Here is a 15,760-nt window from a genome sequence, read left to right as displayed (position 1 = left end):
GCCAGGCTGCAGCAGCATATCGTCCAGGTGCCGCTTCTCCTCACTCTTCGAGAAAATGTCCACAAAGTCCAAGTGGCGAGCGCGGTCATTGCTCACACCAGCGCCAATCACCTCCAGCATCCACGTAGCAGGGTTCTGCTTTGGCGGGCACGACTTCACACCAGGAGCCGATTCCAAGTAGTTCACCAGCTTCCGGCACCTATCGCCAAGCTCGCCCACGAACACCGACTGGCCGCCACGTTTGAGCAGAATCAAGTGGTCAAACAGGAAGAACACGTCCGACGACGGCTGGTGAATCGTGCACACGATCGTGCGGCCGCTGTCTGCCACCTTGCGCACGCCGTCCATGATCACCTTGGCCGAGTGCGCGTCCAGTCCGCTCGTCGGCTCATCCAAGAACAGGATGCTCGGCTGAGCAGCCAGCTCCACCCCGATAGTCAGGCGCTTCATCTGCTCCTGCGAGCTGCCGCGAATGATGGTCCGCGATGTCGTGCATGTCCAGCAGGTCCAAGCACTCATCCACCGTGTCGTACTTCTTGCTGTCCGGGATGCTGCTGTCCTGGCGCAGGAATGCGCTGAACGTCAGCGCCTCACGCATTGTCGACGCCTCCGAGTGCACGTCCATCTGCTCGCAGTAGCCCGTCGCACGACGAATGGCCAGGTCGTTCGCCTCGTGGCCGTTCAAATAAATCTTGCCCGTGATCGTGCCCTCCGTCTTGCGGCCGGCAATCACATCCATCAACGTCGTCTTACCTGCACCGGTAGATCCCATCAGTGCCGTCAACGTGCCAGGCGTCGCATAGCCACTAATGCCCTTCAGCAAGTCAAGAGTATCCTTCGTGTTCGTCGGGTCCGGTACCGAGTACCACAAGTCTGTGAACGCGATCGACACAGGAATGAAGCTCTTCTCGCGCTGCGGAACCGCCACCATAACCTCATCGTGAGACGTGTCCGAGTTCGAGTCGTCTTTGTGCTTCGACTTTGGCGTCATGGCCAACGCGTAACCCTCCGGTGCCTCATCCTCGATCTCCTTCGGCAGCAACTGAATATTCGTGGGTGCCAGGTATCGGCGGTACTCAAGCAGGTAGGTGCTCACGCCCAGCAGGAACACGTAGAAGAGGAACATGAAGATGATACCGGTCCACAGCCACGTCTTGCTCGACGGCACGCCAAACTGTGCCAGGTAGTACTCGCCCATGTTCATGTCGAACTCGGAGCAGTAGTCCACGCCTCCGTACACACACACATCGTACTTGGACGAGCGGTACTCGTTCACGGACAGCGCTCGCATGCACCAACCGATGGGGTTGAGCCAGTAAATCCACACCAGGTAGTCCGGAATCTGGCTCTTCGGCTGCACGAAGCCCGCGAACATGATGATGAACACGATCGAAAACGTCGACATCGGCTTGGCAATATCCAGGTTCGGGCACAGCGCCGTCAGAATGAAGAACCACGTCGACAGGACGAGGTTCGTCAGGGTCAACAGCACTAAGTAGATGACGAACGCGCCCACGTTCGCGGCGAACCCGCACATCCAGTACACTAGCGAACCGAAGATGATGATCTCGAACAGCGACGGCGGGATCAGCGCAATCGAGTAGCCAACCACGTACGACAGCGTCTGGTAGAAGTTCGCGCCGCGCTGCTTGTAGAAGATCTCGCGAGCCTCCATGAACACCGGAATCTGCGAAGCCTGACTCAACGACATGAACAGCACCGCCTGGAAAATCACACCCAGCATTACCTGCACGTCCGTCGGATCTACGTTGTAGAACGTGCTACCGTAGATCAAGCCCATGAAGCACGTCATCACCACGCGACTCGCAACGTACGCCTTGTTGCGCCACAAGATGGTCATGTGCCGAACGCTCAGCGCACCAATGTTCCGGAACCACGACCGACGGAACTGCTTCACCGGGTCCATGTACTCGCTCATGTGCTTCTCCAGCTCGGGATCCATCGGAGCCTCGATCATACCAACCATGTCCGCGTACACGCGAGACTGGCAAAACTCCTCGGCGAACTCGCTCGCAGCGCGAGGGTGCTTCCTCATACCGACCGGCAGCGGCACCTCGTACTGGTGCTGCATGCGCGTACCCAGGTCCAGCAAGTAGTCGGCGATATCGCGATCCGCAGGACACTTGAAGCCCAGGCCCTCGAAGTACGGCACCACATGCTCTCGCAGGCCGTGGTACATCACCTCGCCCTCGTTCATGATCAAAATGTAGTCGAACAGGTCAAACACCTCCGGGGCCGGCTGAAGCAGCGAGATCGCCACCGCCTTGTGCAGCGTCTTGGCGATGCTGCGCTGCGTGCAGATGATGTCGTACGTCGCAGCACTGTCCAGACCCGTACTGATCTCGTCCATCAGGCTCACGTACTTCATGCCGAACTCCATCTCGCCCGTCGTCACGCGCTTGCGCTCACCGCCCGACACGCCACGGAGCATCGCGTTGCCGATGATCGTGTTCTCACAGTTCTGGAGACCCAGCTGACCGATCACCACGTCCGGGTAGTTATTGTAGTACGCCTTGGCCGCCTCGATAGCCGCTAGGTTCTCCTCGACCGAGCCCTTCGTAAACGTCTCGGGGCCCTTCTCCGCCAGGCCTGCACCAACGAACTTGTGCGCGTACTCCAGCGTTTCACGCGTCGTCAGCGTCGCGAAGTGCTTGTCCGACTGAGGCACATACTCCACGAACTGGGGAACGCGCTTGATGATGTCCTTCTGCGGCACGCCGTTGTATGTGATCTCGCCTTCCACCGTGATGTTGCTCTCCACGGGGAACTGGGCCGACAGCATCTTCATCAGCGCCGACTTGCCCGACCCCGGCTGGCCCAGCACCAGCGTGATGGTACCCGGCTTGAATACGCCGCTCGCGTTCTTGATCACCTCCTTGCGCACCACCCGCCGCATGGGCGACATCCGCGCTAGGGACCGCGCGACCGTGTTGTACAGCGTCGGGATCTCCGACTTGGCCGTCACGTCCTCGGTGACGGTGATGTCGGCCGTCACGGACAGGTTCTTGTAGCGCACCTCCAGCTGCGGCATCTCGCTGCCGATGGCCGGCTCGAAGCTCGAGGCCAGGTAGTGGTTGAGTGCCTCGGGGCCCTGCTCGAGCATGGTCTTGCCCGACTCCAGGCTGATGGGCGCCGGATTCGCTGACATCTTGTGTGCCCTCGACCGAAGCAGTGCTTGGCTTTCTCGCTGCAGTCAATGGAGGAGGACTTGCTCTCGAACGAGCAAATTCAAAAATGAGAGACGCACTCGCAGACGCAGCATAGACAACGGCGAGCAAGTGGCGAGCACCCCGAGGGACCGTGCGATGCATGGCGAGCAATCCCTGCGAGCCGATTGCGCGTCGATGTGTGCGAGCAATCCGCAAGAGCCGATTGCGCGCGTCCCAGAGTGGTACACGTGCGCGTCAACCGATCGAGGTACAGTACATCTGCAATTGCGAGCCAACCGTGTGGGCTCCATGCGCGTCGCAAGTTGCGCAACTCGACGTCAAGCACCAACCCAGTCGCTCAGTCATGTGATCTCTTCGCTGCTGGGCGCCAATGCTCGGGCTGCCGCGAGCGAGTGACCGGCTCTAACCTCCATCCGCACGGTATCCATCGTCCCGATAGTCGCCGCAAAGTAGACGAGAATCGCCACATGGCTCTTGTAGTTCAAGTGCTCGGCGACTGGTGATCCGTCGATTATCGACGGATCGACTCGATACACCAGTGGCCATCATCTGATCCGTACTGATCAGCGCCGATTGTGCCAAGCCTCGAGGTGAGACAGTCCACCAGCCGAGCCGAACCTGCACGTTGGAGCTCCATGTGCCGCGGTGCTGCGATATATCGGTCCGCACTCGGCATCACGATCGACACGGCTGCGCACTACACTGAAAGCTCGCGCTGTGTGGCGGCGGCGGCCTCCACGCGGGAATGCCCGGCGACATTCTGCGATACAACACACATCGATCGCCGATGAAATGGAAGCTGGATGGGCAAACGCGCATGCACCAGCACGCCACCAGCAGTAAATCCCAGGCAACGTGTTCCACCACCGGCAAGCGCCAAGCTTGGAGGCATACTAGCCAAATCACCGCACTGCCGATGCCGCCCGCGCGTTGTGGTCCGCCCCGCAGCGGGCGCCAGCCCTGAATTGGACGGGCACTGTTGAATCAACAGTGTTGATCGATTGCGTGGACCGCAGGCTGATCAGACCGGCCGTCCATCGTTCAATTGCGCCGACGCTGCTGCTATCGACCTCATGCCGCATGGACGCCGCACACGCTTTGCCGTTCTCGTTTAACTAGTCGGAGTCAACTTAGCGAAGCCGACGCCGAGGACGGTATCCGCTGGCGCAGCCTTGTCATTGCCTCGGTATTTGCGCGGCGCATGGTCTTCGCCAGCTGCTGACGGTGCGGCATTGTTTCAAGAAGGAGTAGCCCGCTGCCATTAGCTTACGCTCGCGAGGGCAGAGCGCGTCGCGATCTAGGATCGCTCAGACGATAGGGAAGCGAGTCTGGCCTGTAGCAGCCATGTAGCTGCCACCGAAACGAGTTTCTGTAGCGATGCGGCTGGATGGTGCTCGAACAGCCATACACCCAAACGATTCGGGGCAGATAACTCGTGAAGCGGACGAGCCTAACCGTTGAAATAGTTCTGCGGCCTCTGGTGGTGGTGCCTCAATGGAGGAGTGGGTTGACAGGGCCTGTCTCGCCCACGTACTCGCCTACAGAGCGCTCAAGGTTAGTCAGCAGCCTCGCCTGAGAACGCTTGTGTCGAGCCGCGAATTTGCGCATGACTGGCTTAAAAAAGTTGCCGCAAAGGGATAAAAAAGCAGTTTTTTTCCCGCCTGTCATTTACTACGTACTTAGTATGAGGTTGGTAGTAGTCCGAAAGTCGTAGTTATAATAGCATTACTGTAATAGTATCCGTGTCTGGGCCACTAGTAGCGCCAGTTGAGTAGTAGCGGACGGAAATGGTGCTAGTAATACTAATTTTGAGACACAAACTAGCTCAAGATCTTGAAGGGCAGGTTCTCCAACCTCTCTCCCTCATCCGTTTTCCATTGAGTTCGCTCATTTATCGACCCCACCACCACCACCACCTTAACCGCAATCGATGAGGTGCGCGTACATTGACTGCTGGGGAAGACGTGGCGGAGACTTCACTTCCAGCGTTTGCGGGTGTATGGTACAACACTTGTGCAGCACCACTGTACAAAGCAGATATCTCTAAGGGTGACACTACAGCTCGCTTCCCTCTTTCGACTACTTCTAGTACGATAAATATGCAGGATCGAAGGCTGACGCACTACCGGAGAATGGCTTAGCCATGCATGCGACAGCAAAACAAAACGGTTCGGTGTATAGTAGCTACATGTGAAGACCCGCAGTCCTCGATTGCAATAAATATATTATATATATGCAAAAATGGTTGGTACAGGGTTGCTCAACAGCGTTTTAAGAACGCGTGTTCTCGACCGGTCATTTGTGATGACTCTCTGCGCACACGGACCGAAAACGAGCGAGCTCAACGTCAGCTGGATACTGCGCCATAACCGTAGGCGCATGGAGGAAAGCAAGCGCCAGATATGATAGACACCAATTCTGTCATAGTGCTACTGTTAGTGATATTGCTCCGCTAGTAGACCTGATTTTCAAGATTCGGATAGTAGTAGTAGTAGTAGTAGCATTATCACTACTACCGGTAGCCAACATTATCACTACACTACCAAACCCAGTATATATGGTCCCGGACGCTGGGGGCGTCCAAGCCGCTGGCGCTCAGCACGCGGCGCAGCAGCCAACGAGGCGTCGTCATGTCACTCGAGTCGCGGCCGCCGCGCGAACTATTGAAGGAAATCGGCATCAGCGTGAAGGAGGTCGTGAGGACAAGAAATGGCTGTGGAGCCCCGCATAATAGAGCCGGACGAAGTGGAGTGTGGCTGCCACGCTCCTCCACTTCGTTTTGCGTCAGTGGGAGAGCCCAGAGATCTTCTAGCGAGATGGCCACCATCTATTCGTCTATTGGCAGGAGAACGCAGCGGCAATGACGGCTCTGTTGCAGTCCGCCGTGTCCCCCGTCACCGGAGCCAAGCAGCCGCACTACGACACGTTCACCAACGGGAATGACGAGCCCAAGCAGAGGCTGCAGGACGCAGCAGCCCCCACTCCTGGCACCGCCTCCTTCTGGTCGCGGCTCTTCTTCTCGTATGCCAACCCACTGATGGACACTGGCAACCTGCGCCAACTCAACCTGGGAGACTTGTGGGAGCTCGAAGGGGAGAACGAGTCCGCCGCAGCGTTCGACCAATTCGTGCAGCACTACAACCGCCACAGCAAATCCATCACCAAGGCCATGGCGACGGCCTACGGTGGCGAGTTCCTCGTCTGGGGGCTGGCGATGCTCTTCTCGACGGCCTGCGGTCTCTTGGCTCCTGTGGTTCTCCACCACGTGATCGACGCTCTGTCGATGGCTGAAATCGACCTCCTCGACCTCAGCGTCTGGCTTGGTACGTTCTTCGCCTCGCGGTTCGTGAACGCCGTCCTGTCGACGCAAATGAACTACGCTCTTGAGCTGGTCGCGTTGCGGCTCACGGTCACGCTCAAGTCGCTGCTCTTCCAGAAGGCCATGCGTCGCAGTAGCCAGAGCAAGAAGGATTCCACCGCGGTGGACATCTCCAACCTGCTGACCTCCGATGTCAACAACGTGCTGTGGGCGGCCTTCCAAGTCAACAAACTCTGGATTATCCCCATTCAGATCAGTGTGGCCGTGTGGATGATTTACATCGTCATCGACCTCGCTGCATTTGCTGGACTGGCGGTCATCGCGGTGTCGATGCTGGCAAGCTACTTCCTGGCCAAGTTCTCCGGCGCTGCGTTCGTAGACCTTATGCAGCGCAAAGATGAGCGGCTAAGCGTCATCAAGGAGGTATTCAACGCCATTCAGATCGTGAAGCTTAATGCGTGGGAGGACAAATTCGCCGAGAAGATCCACAGTTTTCGCACCGTCGAGCTGTCGGCCGTCCAGCGATTTCTCTATCTTGGAGCTGTAAACATTACTATTCTCTGGTCATCGCCGCTCGCTGTGTCGGCTGTATCATTCGCCGTATACGCCATAATCATGGAAAACGAGCTGACTGCGGCTAAGGTCTTCACGGCTATCGCGCTTTTCAACGCACTTCGGGATCCGCTGCGAGACCTACCGACAGTCATTCAGATGTTCATCCAAGCCAAGATCTCGATCAACCGATTCTCCGATTATCTCTCGCTGGATGAGTTTCAGCCCACTAACGTCACTCGTGATGACTCATCACAACCCGAGGACGTGGTCATGGCCATCGAAGACGGTACATTCGGTTGGACCAAGGACACAGCACTACTCAGCAAAGTCAACCTCACGATCAGAGGGGCGACCTGGTGATCGTCCACGGCTCCGTCGGCAGCGGCAAGTCGTCGCTGTGCTCAGCACTCCTGGGTGAAATGGACAAGTTGGCTGGCAGCGTGTTGTCCGTGACCGCGTTGCCTACTACTCGCAGCAAACTTGGATCCAGAACATGACGATCCGTGACAACATCCTGTTCGGACTGCCATACGACAAGGAGAAGTACTCGCGCGTGATCGCAGCATGTGGCCTGCTGCCAGACCTGCGTCAGTTCCCTGGAGGGGACTCCACTGAGATCGGCCAGAAGGGAGTGAACCTGTCGGGAGGTCAGAAGGCGCGTGTGTGTTTGGCTCGCGCATGTTACTCGGACGCTAACATTTGTTGCTGGACTCGCCACTGGCGGCTGTGGACGCGATCGTGCAGAGCCAAATCTTTGGTGAGTGCATCTGAACTACTGGCGGAGAAGACCGTGGTGCTGGTGACTCACAGTGCTGACATCATTGCGAGTGAGGCGGCGAATATGAAGGTGCTGGTCGAGGACGGGAAGCTGACAGCTACTCGGCACCATGTTGCGATGCCGCGCTTATCGTACACACTGGCAGTATCTCTCGCTCTGCCCATGGTGATGATAGTCATGATGGCGAGAACCAACCAGTCAAGGACATAGACGTTGGTCGACTCATTGATGACGAGGAACGCGAAGAGGGTCGTGTGTCGAAGGAGGTGTTTTCGAACTACTTTGAGTCGCTGGGAGGCATGAAGGTGTGCATTTTCCTGTTCGTGGTGCAGACGCTGTGGCAGGTGTGTCAGATCGGTAGTGACCTGTGGTTGAGTCACTGGACTGGTCAGAAGGATGGTTCGTACAACCCCGACGAGACGGCTTACAACGTCAAGGTGTACGCATGGTTGGGAGCTGGTGCTGCTACCATGGTATTTGTTCGGTCTGCTACTGTGGCGATTGTTGGCCTTCGAGCCTCGAGGCATTGTTTGATAACATGACGCTATCGCTGCTGAAGGCCCCGCTTCGCTTCTTCGATGCGAATCCGATCGGGCGGATCTTGAACCGATACGGCGATGACATGTCCGCCATCGACTTCATGATCTCGTTCGCATTTCAGGAATGTCTTGGCCTGCTATTCTTCACCGTTTGCCAGCTAACGACTGCAGTGTACATGATAAACTTTTTGGGCGCTCTGATCATCCCGCTAGCGTGGATTTACCTGAGAGTTGGAAACCACTATCTGGCTCCGTCACGAGAGACCGCACGTCTATGGAAGATATCGGCCTCGCCCATTCTAAGTCACGTGAGCCAGTCGGAAGAAGGCGTCATCGTTGTTCGAGCGTTTGGTAACGAAACAGTGGATCGTATGGTTGGCGAAAACTTTCTCCGTAACGACCTGAACAGCAAAGCCTGGTTCGCACAAATGGTATTCAAATACTGGTTTCAGCTCAGGATGCAACTCATCGGTGTGGTGTCGTGACACTTGTGGTCTCCAGTTTGGTCTATCTCCACAACTTTCTATCCCCGGGGCTGGTCGGGTTGGCTTTCACGTATGCTCTCAGTGTCGACGGAAGCCTTGCGAGTCTTGTCATGTCATGGTCCTGGTTAGAGATCCAAATGATCAGCCCCGAACGTATTATCGAGTACGGATCAATCCCAGCAGAGGGCAGTCAGCGACCGCTTCATCCAGCCTGATGCGTCCTGGCCTCGTTCCTCCACGCTTCAGTTCCAAGACGTCGTCTTCAACTACAAGCAAGGAGGTGACCCGTGCTCAAGGGCCTGTCCTTCAACATCCACAACAACGAAAAGATCGGCATCGTCGGACGCACCGGCGCTGGCAAGTCCAGTCTCACCATGGCGCTCTTCCGCATCAACGAGCTCGGTCGGCCGCATCCTCATCGACGGCGTGGACATCGCACCATGCCGCTACGCACGCTGCGCTCGAGCCTGTCCATCATCCCGCAGTCGCCCGTGCTGTTCAAGGGTACGCTGCGAGCCTACATGGACCCGTTCGACGAGTTCACGGACGCCGAGATCTGGTCGGCACTGGAGAAGGTGGACATGAAGGCGCAGGTGTCGGCGCTGGAGGGTCAACTGACGTACGAGCTGAGCGAGAACGGCGAGAACTTCAGCGTGGGCGAGCGGCAGAGCTGTGCATGGCTCGCGCGCTGCTGACTCGGAGCCGCATCGTGGTGATGGATGAGGCGACGGCGTCCATCGACCACGCGACGGAGAAGAAGCTGCAGCGCATGATCAACGAGGACTTCCGAGACGCGACGGTGCTGACGATCGCGCATCGGTTGGGCACGGTGCTGGACTCGGACCGCATCATGGTGCTGAGCGCCGGTCGCGTGGTGGAGTTCGACAGTCCTCGTGAGTTGGTGAAGGACCCGACCGGCGGGTTCTATCAGCTTGCAAAGGAAGGCGGCTGTCTGGGTAGGCTGCAAAAACAGTGAAAAGGGTAGCAGATTGTTCTGTGTAGATTGCTGTTGAGGTCTGCCTCATTAATCCGGAGCTTCTGTCTAACTGGATCAATGAACGATGTACCTTGCATTTTGGGGTTTCTATAGAGCGGCAACTGGCGCCTCATACACTGATGTCCGGCGCTTAAAGTCTTGCGAGTCTTTGATGTACTCGGTCTTCACGTCACGGGAAGCAGGACCGGCGGAAGCAAGCGCCATAGCAGCCATGAGCCCTGTCTGGCTTTGATTGTCGAAGGCAGACCAGCCAGATTCAGAGCAATCCCCAAGCTTCTCCAGGCGCGTTTCATTCCCGTAGATATGTACACTCAACTTCTTTCGCATGGGACCCTCAGGCCGAATGTAGTCGTCGAAGAACTGGAGCACGTCAGAAAGTTGCAATGTACGCACCAGTTTCGCGAGCTTGGTCTTACGACCGAACTCATATTGGTGGTTGGCAACCTCCACCAGCAGAGCTTGAACCTCCTCCTCTTGGCTCTTGGGTTTCTCGATGTATCCTTTCACAACAGACTGGATATGCTTTTGCAGTTGATCAGCGCTCGTGTCGGCTACGGTTTTGCGGAATTCGACCCAGAACGCTTCAATCCGCTGCTCAATAAGCTCGGGTGGGGCGACGTTGGACTGCACCACAACCTTGAAAGACTGCACATCATTAGCACGTGAAGGTGTCGAGTACACAGTATACCCAAGTTGTTCCTTTGTACGCAGTTGATCAAACAGCGGCTCATCCACCATTTGTGAGAACAGAGCCAGCTTCGCGCGGTCCATGTAATTCTCCACACCAATTTGATAGATGCAATTCACGGCGCAGTTTGCATTGTCAGGATTGGGGTGTACGCACTTAGATGTAGTGCACTCCACACGACAGTTGTACCTGTCGGCCAATCCAGTATTTGCTTGTCGATGGCATCGACAGCGCTCGTGGTGCTCGAACTTGATCAACAATGAGATCCGCAAGATCCATCGCTTCCGACCTCTTCAAATTGCCGTACAGGAGGATGTCGCAGTAGACCTGTCGAAACAGACGCTTCGAGTGCGCGATGACATCACGGAAGGAGCAGCTCCGGATGGCGCTAACAATCTCATCGATATCCCAACTCCGCTCATGCAGCAGGTTCGACTCTTGCTGAACTGCATGGCGATGCGCTTCTTCCAAGCGCATGTTTTCAAACGAGCGACACTTGGCATGCTTTACGCGTTTGAACGCCTCGTCTCCGATGTGGGTCTCAAAACTGCCCATGACTTCTAGGATCCGCTGCACAAGAATGGGTAGCTTCGAACTGTAACCTCCAGCGCTCAAGTAGATATTGCTTCCGTTCAGCCGCAGCTTGTAGTTCATGCCTGCCAGTAGAGCATCGTAAGAGTACTCATTCAACTCATCTTTCAGGCACGAAACGAAGAGGGCCGACAGAGCATAGCTGTACGGAGTCGGGTTCACTTCTGGTGAATGGAACGTGGCAACAGCAAACGTTCGAGGCTTCTTAAACGTGACGTCGGGCTTGTACCATACACGGCAGAAATCATCGTTGCGGATCGTATGAGGGTGATTGTGCTGCGTATCCACCGTTCTTTCGTCGACAAGGTTAAGATCAGTTACCACAAAATCATTCGGATGTGGCAGGCGTAGCGCACAGTTCGCCCCGGGTTCGCCATCTCTTCCAAGAATTTGATGGGTAGTGGCATTTCGCGGTACTTGGTGCCGTACCATTTCTCTTCACTCACGGCCCGTTCTTCGAGCGTCTGGCACGCGATGAGCACTCTCATCTGCTCTGGGGTCATCAGCCGGAGCAGCACTCAAGAGCCTGCTCCCATTCATGAGGGAAGTAGAGTACTCCCTCTGAAACGATGTCGCGCTTGGGAAAGGTGTGCATATTGGCGGCGACGACGCTCGTGAAATCGGCTGGAGGGCTCTTGCTCTGAAACATGAAGTGCGTCTTTGACATGATCTCGAGCTCGTCAAACACCCACTTGTCCCAAGGCGATGCCCGCATCAGGTGCATGTACTGGAACATGGCTTTCAAGACATCGTCCGCCCGCTCGACGCCGTCCTCCGTCACATCGAAGCTCACTACAAAGAGCGAAAATTCGTCGTAGTCTTCGACGATGCCTGCGTAGACGCTGTTGGCCCACTTTTTCTTCTTGAGGTACGACAACAGCGATCCTTGTCCTTCGTGTCCGAGATGACTGAGCACCGACGCGTGCTGTTGCGAGTACCCTTTGCCGCGCAGAGGGGGCAGCACCCACGACACCTGCACCACCTTCCAATCCATGACTGGGACGACTTCCAGGCGTCTCGCCAGCTGATCCGCCGTGTACGGCTGCTCCTGGTCAAATGCTGGACTTCGCCGCATTGAGTTGGGGATCTCGGTGAACAGCTCACACGCCCACTGGCTCAGCGTCTCGACGTTCCTTCCCGTAGATGACGAGCTTCATGATGCTGGCCGAGTAGAATTCATGGTAGAACGTGAGCAGTTGCTCTCGGACATCGATACCTTGTTCAGCAGGAGTGACGCTCAGCGTCTCCTTGTTGCCGACTCCAAACTTGTGGTACGGGTGCTTGACGTTGCCCAGTCCCCGCTCCAACTGGTTGATGCGCCAGCTGTCGTCCTGCAGGTAGTTGGTGCTCTCCGAGTCCACGGCGTTCACCTCGCGCTCCGTGGCGCTCGGCGTAAAGAGCGGCGCGATGAAGAACTGCGCGAAGCGGTCGAGCGCCTCGTGCAGGTGGGCGGCCCCCACGTCAAAGTAGAAGTTGGTGTCTCGTCCGGCCGTGAAGGCGTTGCTGCTGCCTCCGTTGGCGGCCAGGAACGCGCTGTAGCTGTTCTCGTCCGGGAACTTGCGCGTGCCCAGGAACAGCATGTGCTCGCAGAATGCGCCAGTCCTGGGACCGCGTCCGGGTCCGAGTGGAAACCCACGCGCACGTCCATCGCGGCCGACGCCGTCTCGGTGGTCGCATCCGACACCACCAGCGCGTGCAAACCGTTGGGCAGCGTCACGTATTTGAAGTCGCGCTCGTCCAGAGACGACACGTCGATGCCATCGCACTGCACCACTCGCTCCATGCCGTCGACTGTCATACCAGGGTTCGAATGGCGAGCTTCCAGCGGTTTTTAGACTGTGTAGTGTACACCAATGTATCCATACTCACATTTGACAAGCTTGACCACGCGACTATTGTTACCATTGCGGCATTGACATAAAGCACCTTTTTCTTTCTACCCGACAGCTTTCTAGCTTCGACCTACAAAATCCAACCGGCTGTGACGGCATCGTACGTGGCCTTCCGCACGAGCGGCGTGTTGGCCCCTTCCGGCTGGTAATACAGCAGCGGAGCGGACGCCTCGACCCACGAGTACGTGTCGACAAAGTCCCAGACCGTGACGCCGACGCACCGCTTGGTCTTCTTGCAGGCCGACACGGCGTTCGTGTAGATGCCCACCTGCTGCTGCTGCTCCGTCACGGTCGGGTTGGCCGAGCTCGTCTTCACATCCAGCTCCGTGAGCGCGACGTCGACTCGGCTGAGGGTGAAGCGCCTCAGGTTCCAGAAGATGTCCGAGCCCACCGTGCTCGCGGTGTCGTTGTTGCTGTAGTGCGACTGGAACCCGACGCCGTCGACCCAGTTCGAAACGTTGCGAAGGGCCCCCACCATTTCCAGCACCGCATCCGACTTTTTGTTGGCAATGTTGATGTTGTAGTCGTTGTAGTACAACTTGACCTTCAGGCCGAGTTTCTTCTTGACAGCGTTCGCAGTCTTGTACGCGGCCGAGATGTACTCCTTGCCCGTCTTCTCGAACCAGAAGGACTGGCGGTACGAGCCGTCCTCGTCCATGGCCTCATTGACAACATCCCAGGAGTAGCACGAGTCGCCAAAGTGCGTCATGACCTTGGTGATGTGGTTGGACATGGCCTCCAGCAGCTCGGCCTTCTCCAGACTCTCCACCCACGCCGGGACTTGCTGGTGCTGAGATGGTACAAAGCAGACCGTGTTAGCATTTTGTTGATGTAGTGAAGCGTTAATTGACGAAACTTACCCAAACCAAAGCGTGGCAACGAACTCGAGCTCCAGTTGCGTTGGCGAAAGCGACAATCTTGTCGGCATCGTCGAACGTGAAGACGCCCTGCTTGGCCTCGGTGGCATCCCACTTCATGGCGTTGGCCGGAGTGATCATGCTGAAGTCCTTAGTGTTGTTGAGCTCCTGGGTGTAGTACTGGTCGCTCAGTTGCTTGATGTCGGTGGCCGTGCCCATGTACTTGCCTTGTGCAGCCTGGGCCAGGTCGTTCAACCCCCTCGTGTCCGTGTACGTGGACTCGATCATCACTCTCGGATCCGCGGTGGCGACGGACAGCGAGCTGGCGCCGAGCATCAACGCGATGGCGGCTTTCATCATTCTCGACGTTCGCGTGCGTGCGTACAAAAGGAAATGGAGAATGACCAGCGGACCAAATTGGGCGGACGGACGAACTACACCCCATCGCAAAATGCTTTCTCGCCGCTGGTCCATGTAGCATTAGTAAGGCGAGCCCATTGAGTCCAAGTGACTTTGTATGGACTCCCTATCCCCGCGTGTGCAGTGACACAGGACAACGACTGCGAAACCAAGACTCACACAGAGAAAATTTTGCTCTCAAGGCTCCCCAAAAGCAGCAGGCAGGCTAAACTTGCTGTCAACGTTTGCCTTGCTTTGGTGTCCGGAGCACTCGTAATCTGCATCGGCGTGCGAGTACACCGCAGATGGTTTTCGCGATTGCAAAGCTCAACGTGACACGAAGCTGCAAAGTGGAGCCGGCCGAGCTGCTACATGTACATGTAGGTCATCTAACACGATGTGTGCCGTCGGTGAATGGTCTCACGGGAATTTCACACGTGATTTTGGTTCTAAAGTAGTATTGAAGATTTACTACTGTACTCGAAGCCAGGAGCCATAGCCCGAGATACCCGAAGCAACGCGTTGTTCCTGCTCAGCACGCTCACAACAACAGCAAATAACTACCCAACAAGAAAGTGTTCTCTGAGAGGCAACGTACATGTATTTCAAAATGTGTAGTACGAGAACACGTTAAATCATTTACAGCAACTTATCCAAATACCCTCCTTCCTTCGCGAGCTCGTAGAATACGCCACTGCCATCCTTCACCAACTCACGAGGACTGTCGAACTCCACCACGCGACCGGCGCTCAGCACCATGATGCGGTCCGAGTCCAGCACCGTGCCCAACCGATGCGCGATCGTCAGCACCGTCGCGTCTCGGAAGTCCTCGTTGATCATGCGCTGCACTTCTTCTCCGTCGCGTGGTCGATGGACGCCGTCGCCTCATCCATCACCACGATGCGGCTCCGAGTCAGCAGCGCGCGAGCCATGCACAGCATCTGGCGCTCGCCCACGCTGAAGTTCTCGCCGTTCTCGCTCAGCTCGTACGTCAGTTGACCCTCCAGCGCCGACACCTGCGCCTTCATGTCCACCTTCTCCAGTGCCGACCAGATCTCGGCGTCCGTGAACTCGTCGAACGGGTCCATGTAGGCTCGCAGCGTACCCTTGAACAGCACGGGCGACTGCGGGATGATGGACAGGCTCGAGCGCAGCGTGCGTAGCGGCATGGTGGCGATGTCCACGCCGTCGATGAGGATGCGGCCAGACACGAGCTCGTTGATGCGGAAGAGCGCCATGGTGAGACTGGACTTGCCAGCGCCGGTGCGTCCGACGATGCCGATCTTTTCGTTGTTGTGGATGTTGAAGGACAGGCCCTTGAGCACGGGCTCACCTCCTTGCTTGTAGTTGAAGACGACGTCTTGGAACTGAAGCGTGGAGGAACGAGGCCAGGACGCATCAGGCTGGAATAGGTCGCTGACTGCCCTCTGCTGGATTGATCCGTACTCGATAATACGTTCGGGGCTAAC

The 15,760-nt window shown here is 56.8% G+C and overlaps 6 protein-coding genes across 6 annotated transcripts; 2 read left to right on the top strand and 4 right to left on the bottom strand.

Moving 5' to 3' along the window:
• Positions 1-6,051: 6,051 nt before the first annotated feature.
• KRP23_3072 (ABC transporter C family member 5) lies at positions 6,052-7,425 on the top strand (the record flags this gene model as incomplete). The annotated part of the gene is made up of 1 exon (XM_067887880.1): positions 6,052-7,425. The coding sequence occupies one exon, from the start codon at positions 6,052-6,054 to the stop codon at positions 7,423-7,425; it is 1,374 nt and encodes a 457-aa protein (XP_067750430.1).
• Positions 7,426-8,142: 717 nt separating this feature from the next.
• On the top strand, positions 8,143-8,867 carry KRP23_3071 (ATP-binding cassette sub-family C member 2; the record flags this gene model as incomplete). Its single annotated transcript, XM_067887879.1, has 2 exons — positions 8,143-8,316; positions 8,403-8,867. 2 exons carry the CDS (start codon positions 8,143-8,145, stop codon positions 8,865-8,867), a joined length of 639 nt encoding a protein of 212 aa, XP_067750429.1.
• A 1,084-nt stretch (positions 8,868-9,951) lies between these two features.
• KRP23_3070 (Insulin-degrading enzyme) lies at positions 9,952-10,635 on the bottom strand (the record flags this gene model as incomplete). Its single annotated transcript, XM_067887878.1, has 1 exon — positions 9,952-10,635. One exon carries the CDS (start codon positions 10,633-10,635, stop codon positions 9,952-9,954), a length of 684 nt encoding a protein of 227 aa, XP_067750428.1.
• Positions 10,636-10,708: 73 nt separating this feature from the next.
• On the bottom strand, positions 10,709-12,218 carry KRP23_3069 (Insulin-degrading enzyme; the record flags this gene model as incomplete). Its single annotated transcript, XM_067887877.1, has 3 exons — positions 10,709-11,419; positions 11,500-11,631; positions 11,700-12,218. The coding sequence occupies 3 exons, from the start codon at positions 12,216-12,218 to the stop codon at positions 10,709-10,711; spliced, it is 1,362 nt and encodes a 453-aa protein (XP_067750427.1).
• A 25-nt stretch (positions 12,219-12,243) lies between these two features.
• On the bottom strand, positions 12,244-12,723 carry KRP23_3068 (Insulin-degrading enzyme; the record flags this gene model as incomplete). The annotated part of the gene is made up of 1 exon (XM_067887873.1): positions 12,244-12,723. The coding sequence occupies one exon, from the start codon at positions 12,721-12,723 to the stop codon at positions 12,244-12,246; it is 480 nt and encodes a 159-aa protein (XP_067750426.1).
• A 382-nt stretch (positions 12,724-13,105) lies between these two features.
• Positions 13,106-14,252, bottom strand: KRP23_3067 (Endo-1,4-beta-xylanase; the record flags this gene model as incomplete). The annotated part of the gene is made up of 2 exons (XM_067887872.1): positions 13,106-13,825; positions 13,896-14,252. The coding sequence occupies 2 exons, from the start codon at positions 14,250-14,252 to the stop codon at positions 13,106-13,108; spliced, it is 1,077 nt and encodes a 358-aa protein (XP_067750425.1).
• Between the last annotated feature and the right edge of the window lie 1,508 nt (positions 14,253-15,760).

The sequence above is a fragment of the Phytophthora ramorum genome (genome assembly GCF_020800215.1).
Source record: "Phytophthora ramorum isolate Pr-102 chromosome Unknown Phyram_PR-102_s0002, whole genome shotgun sequence".
NCBI classification, from domain to species: Eukaryota; Oomycota; class Peronosporomycetes; order Peronosporales; family Peronosporaceae; genus Phytophthora; species Phytophthora ramorum.
This window is presented reverse-complemented; position numbering and strand designations above follow the sequence as displayed.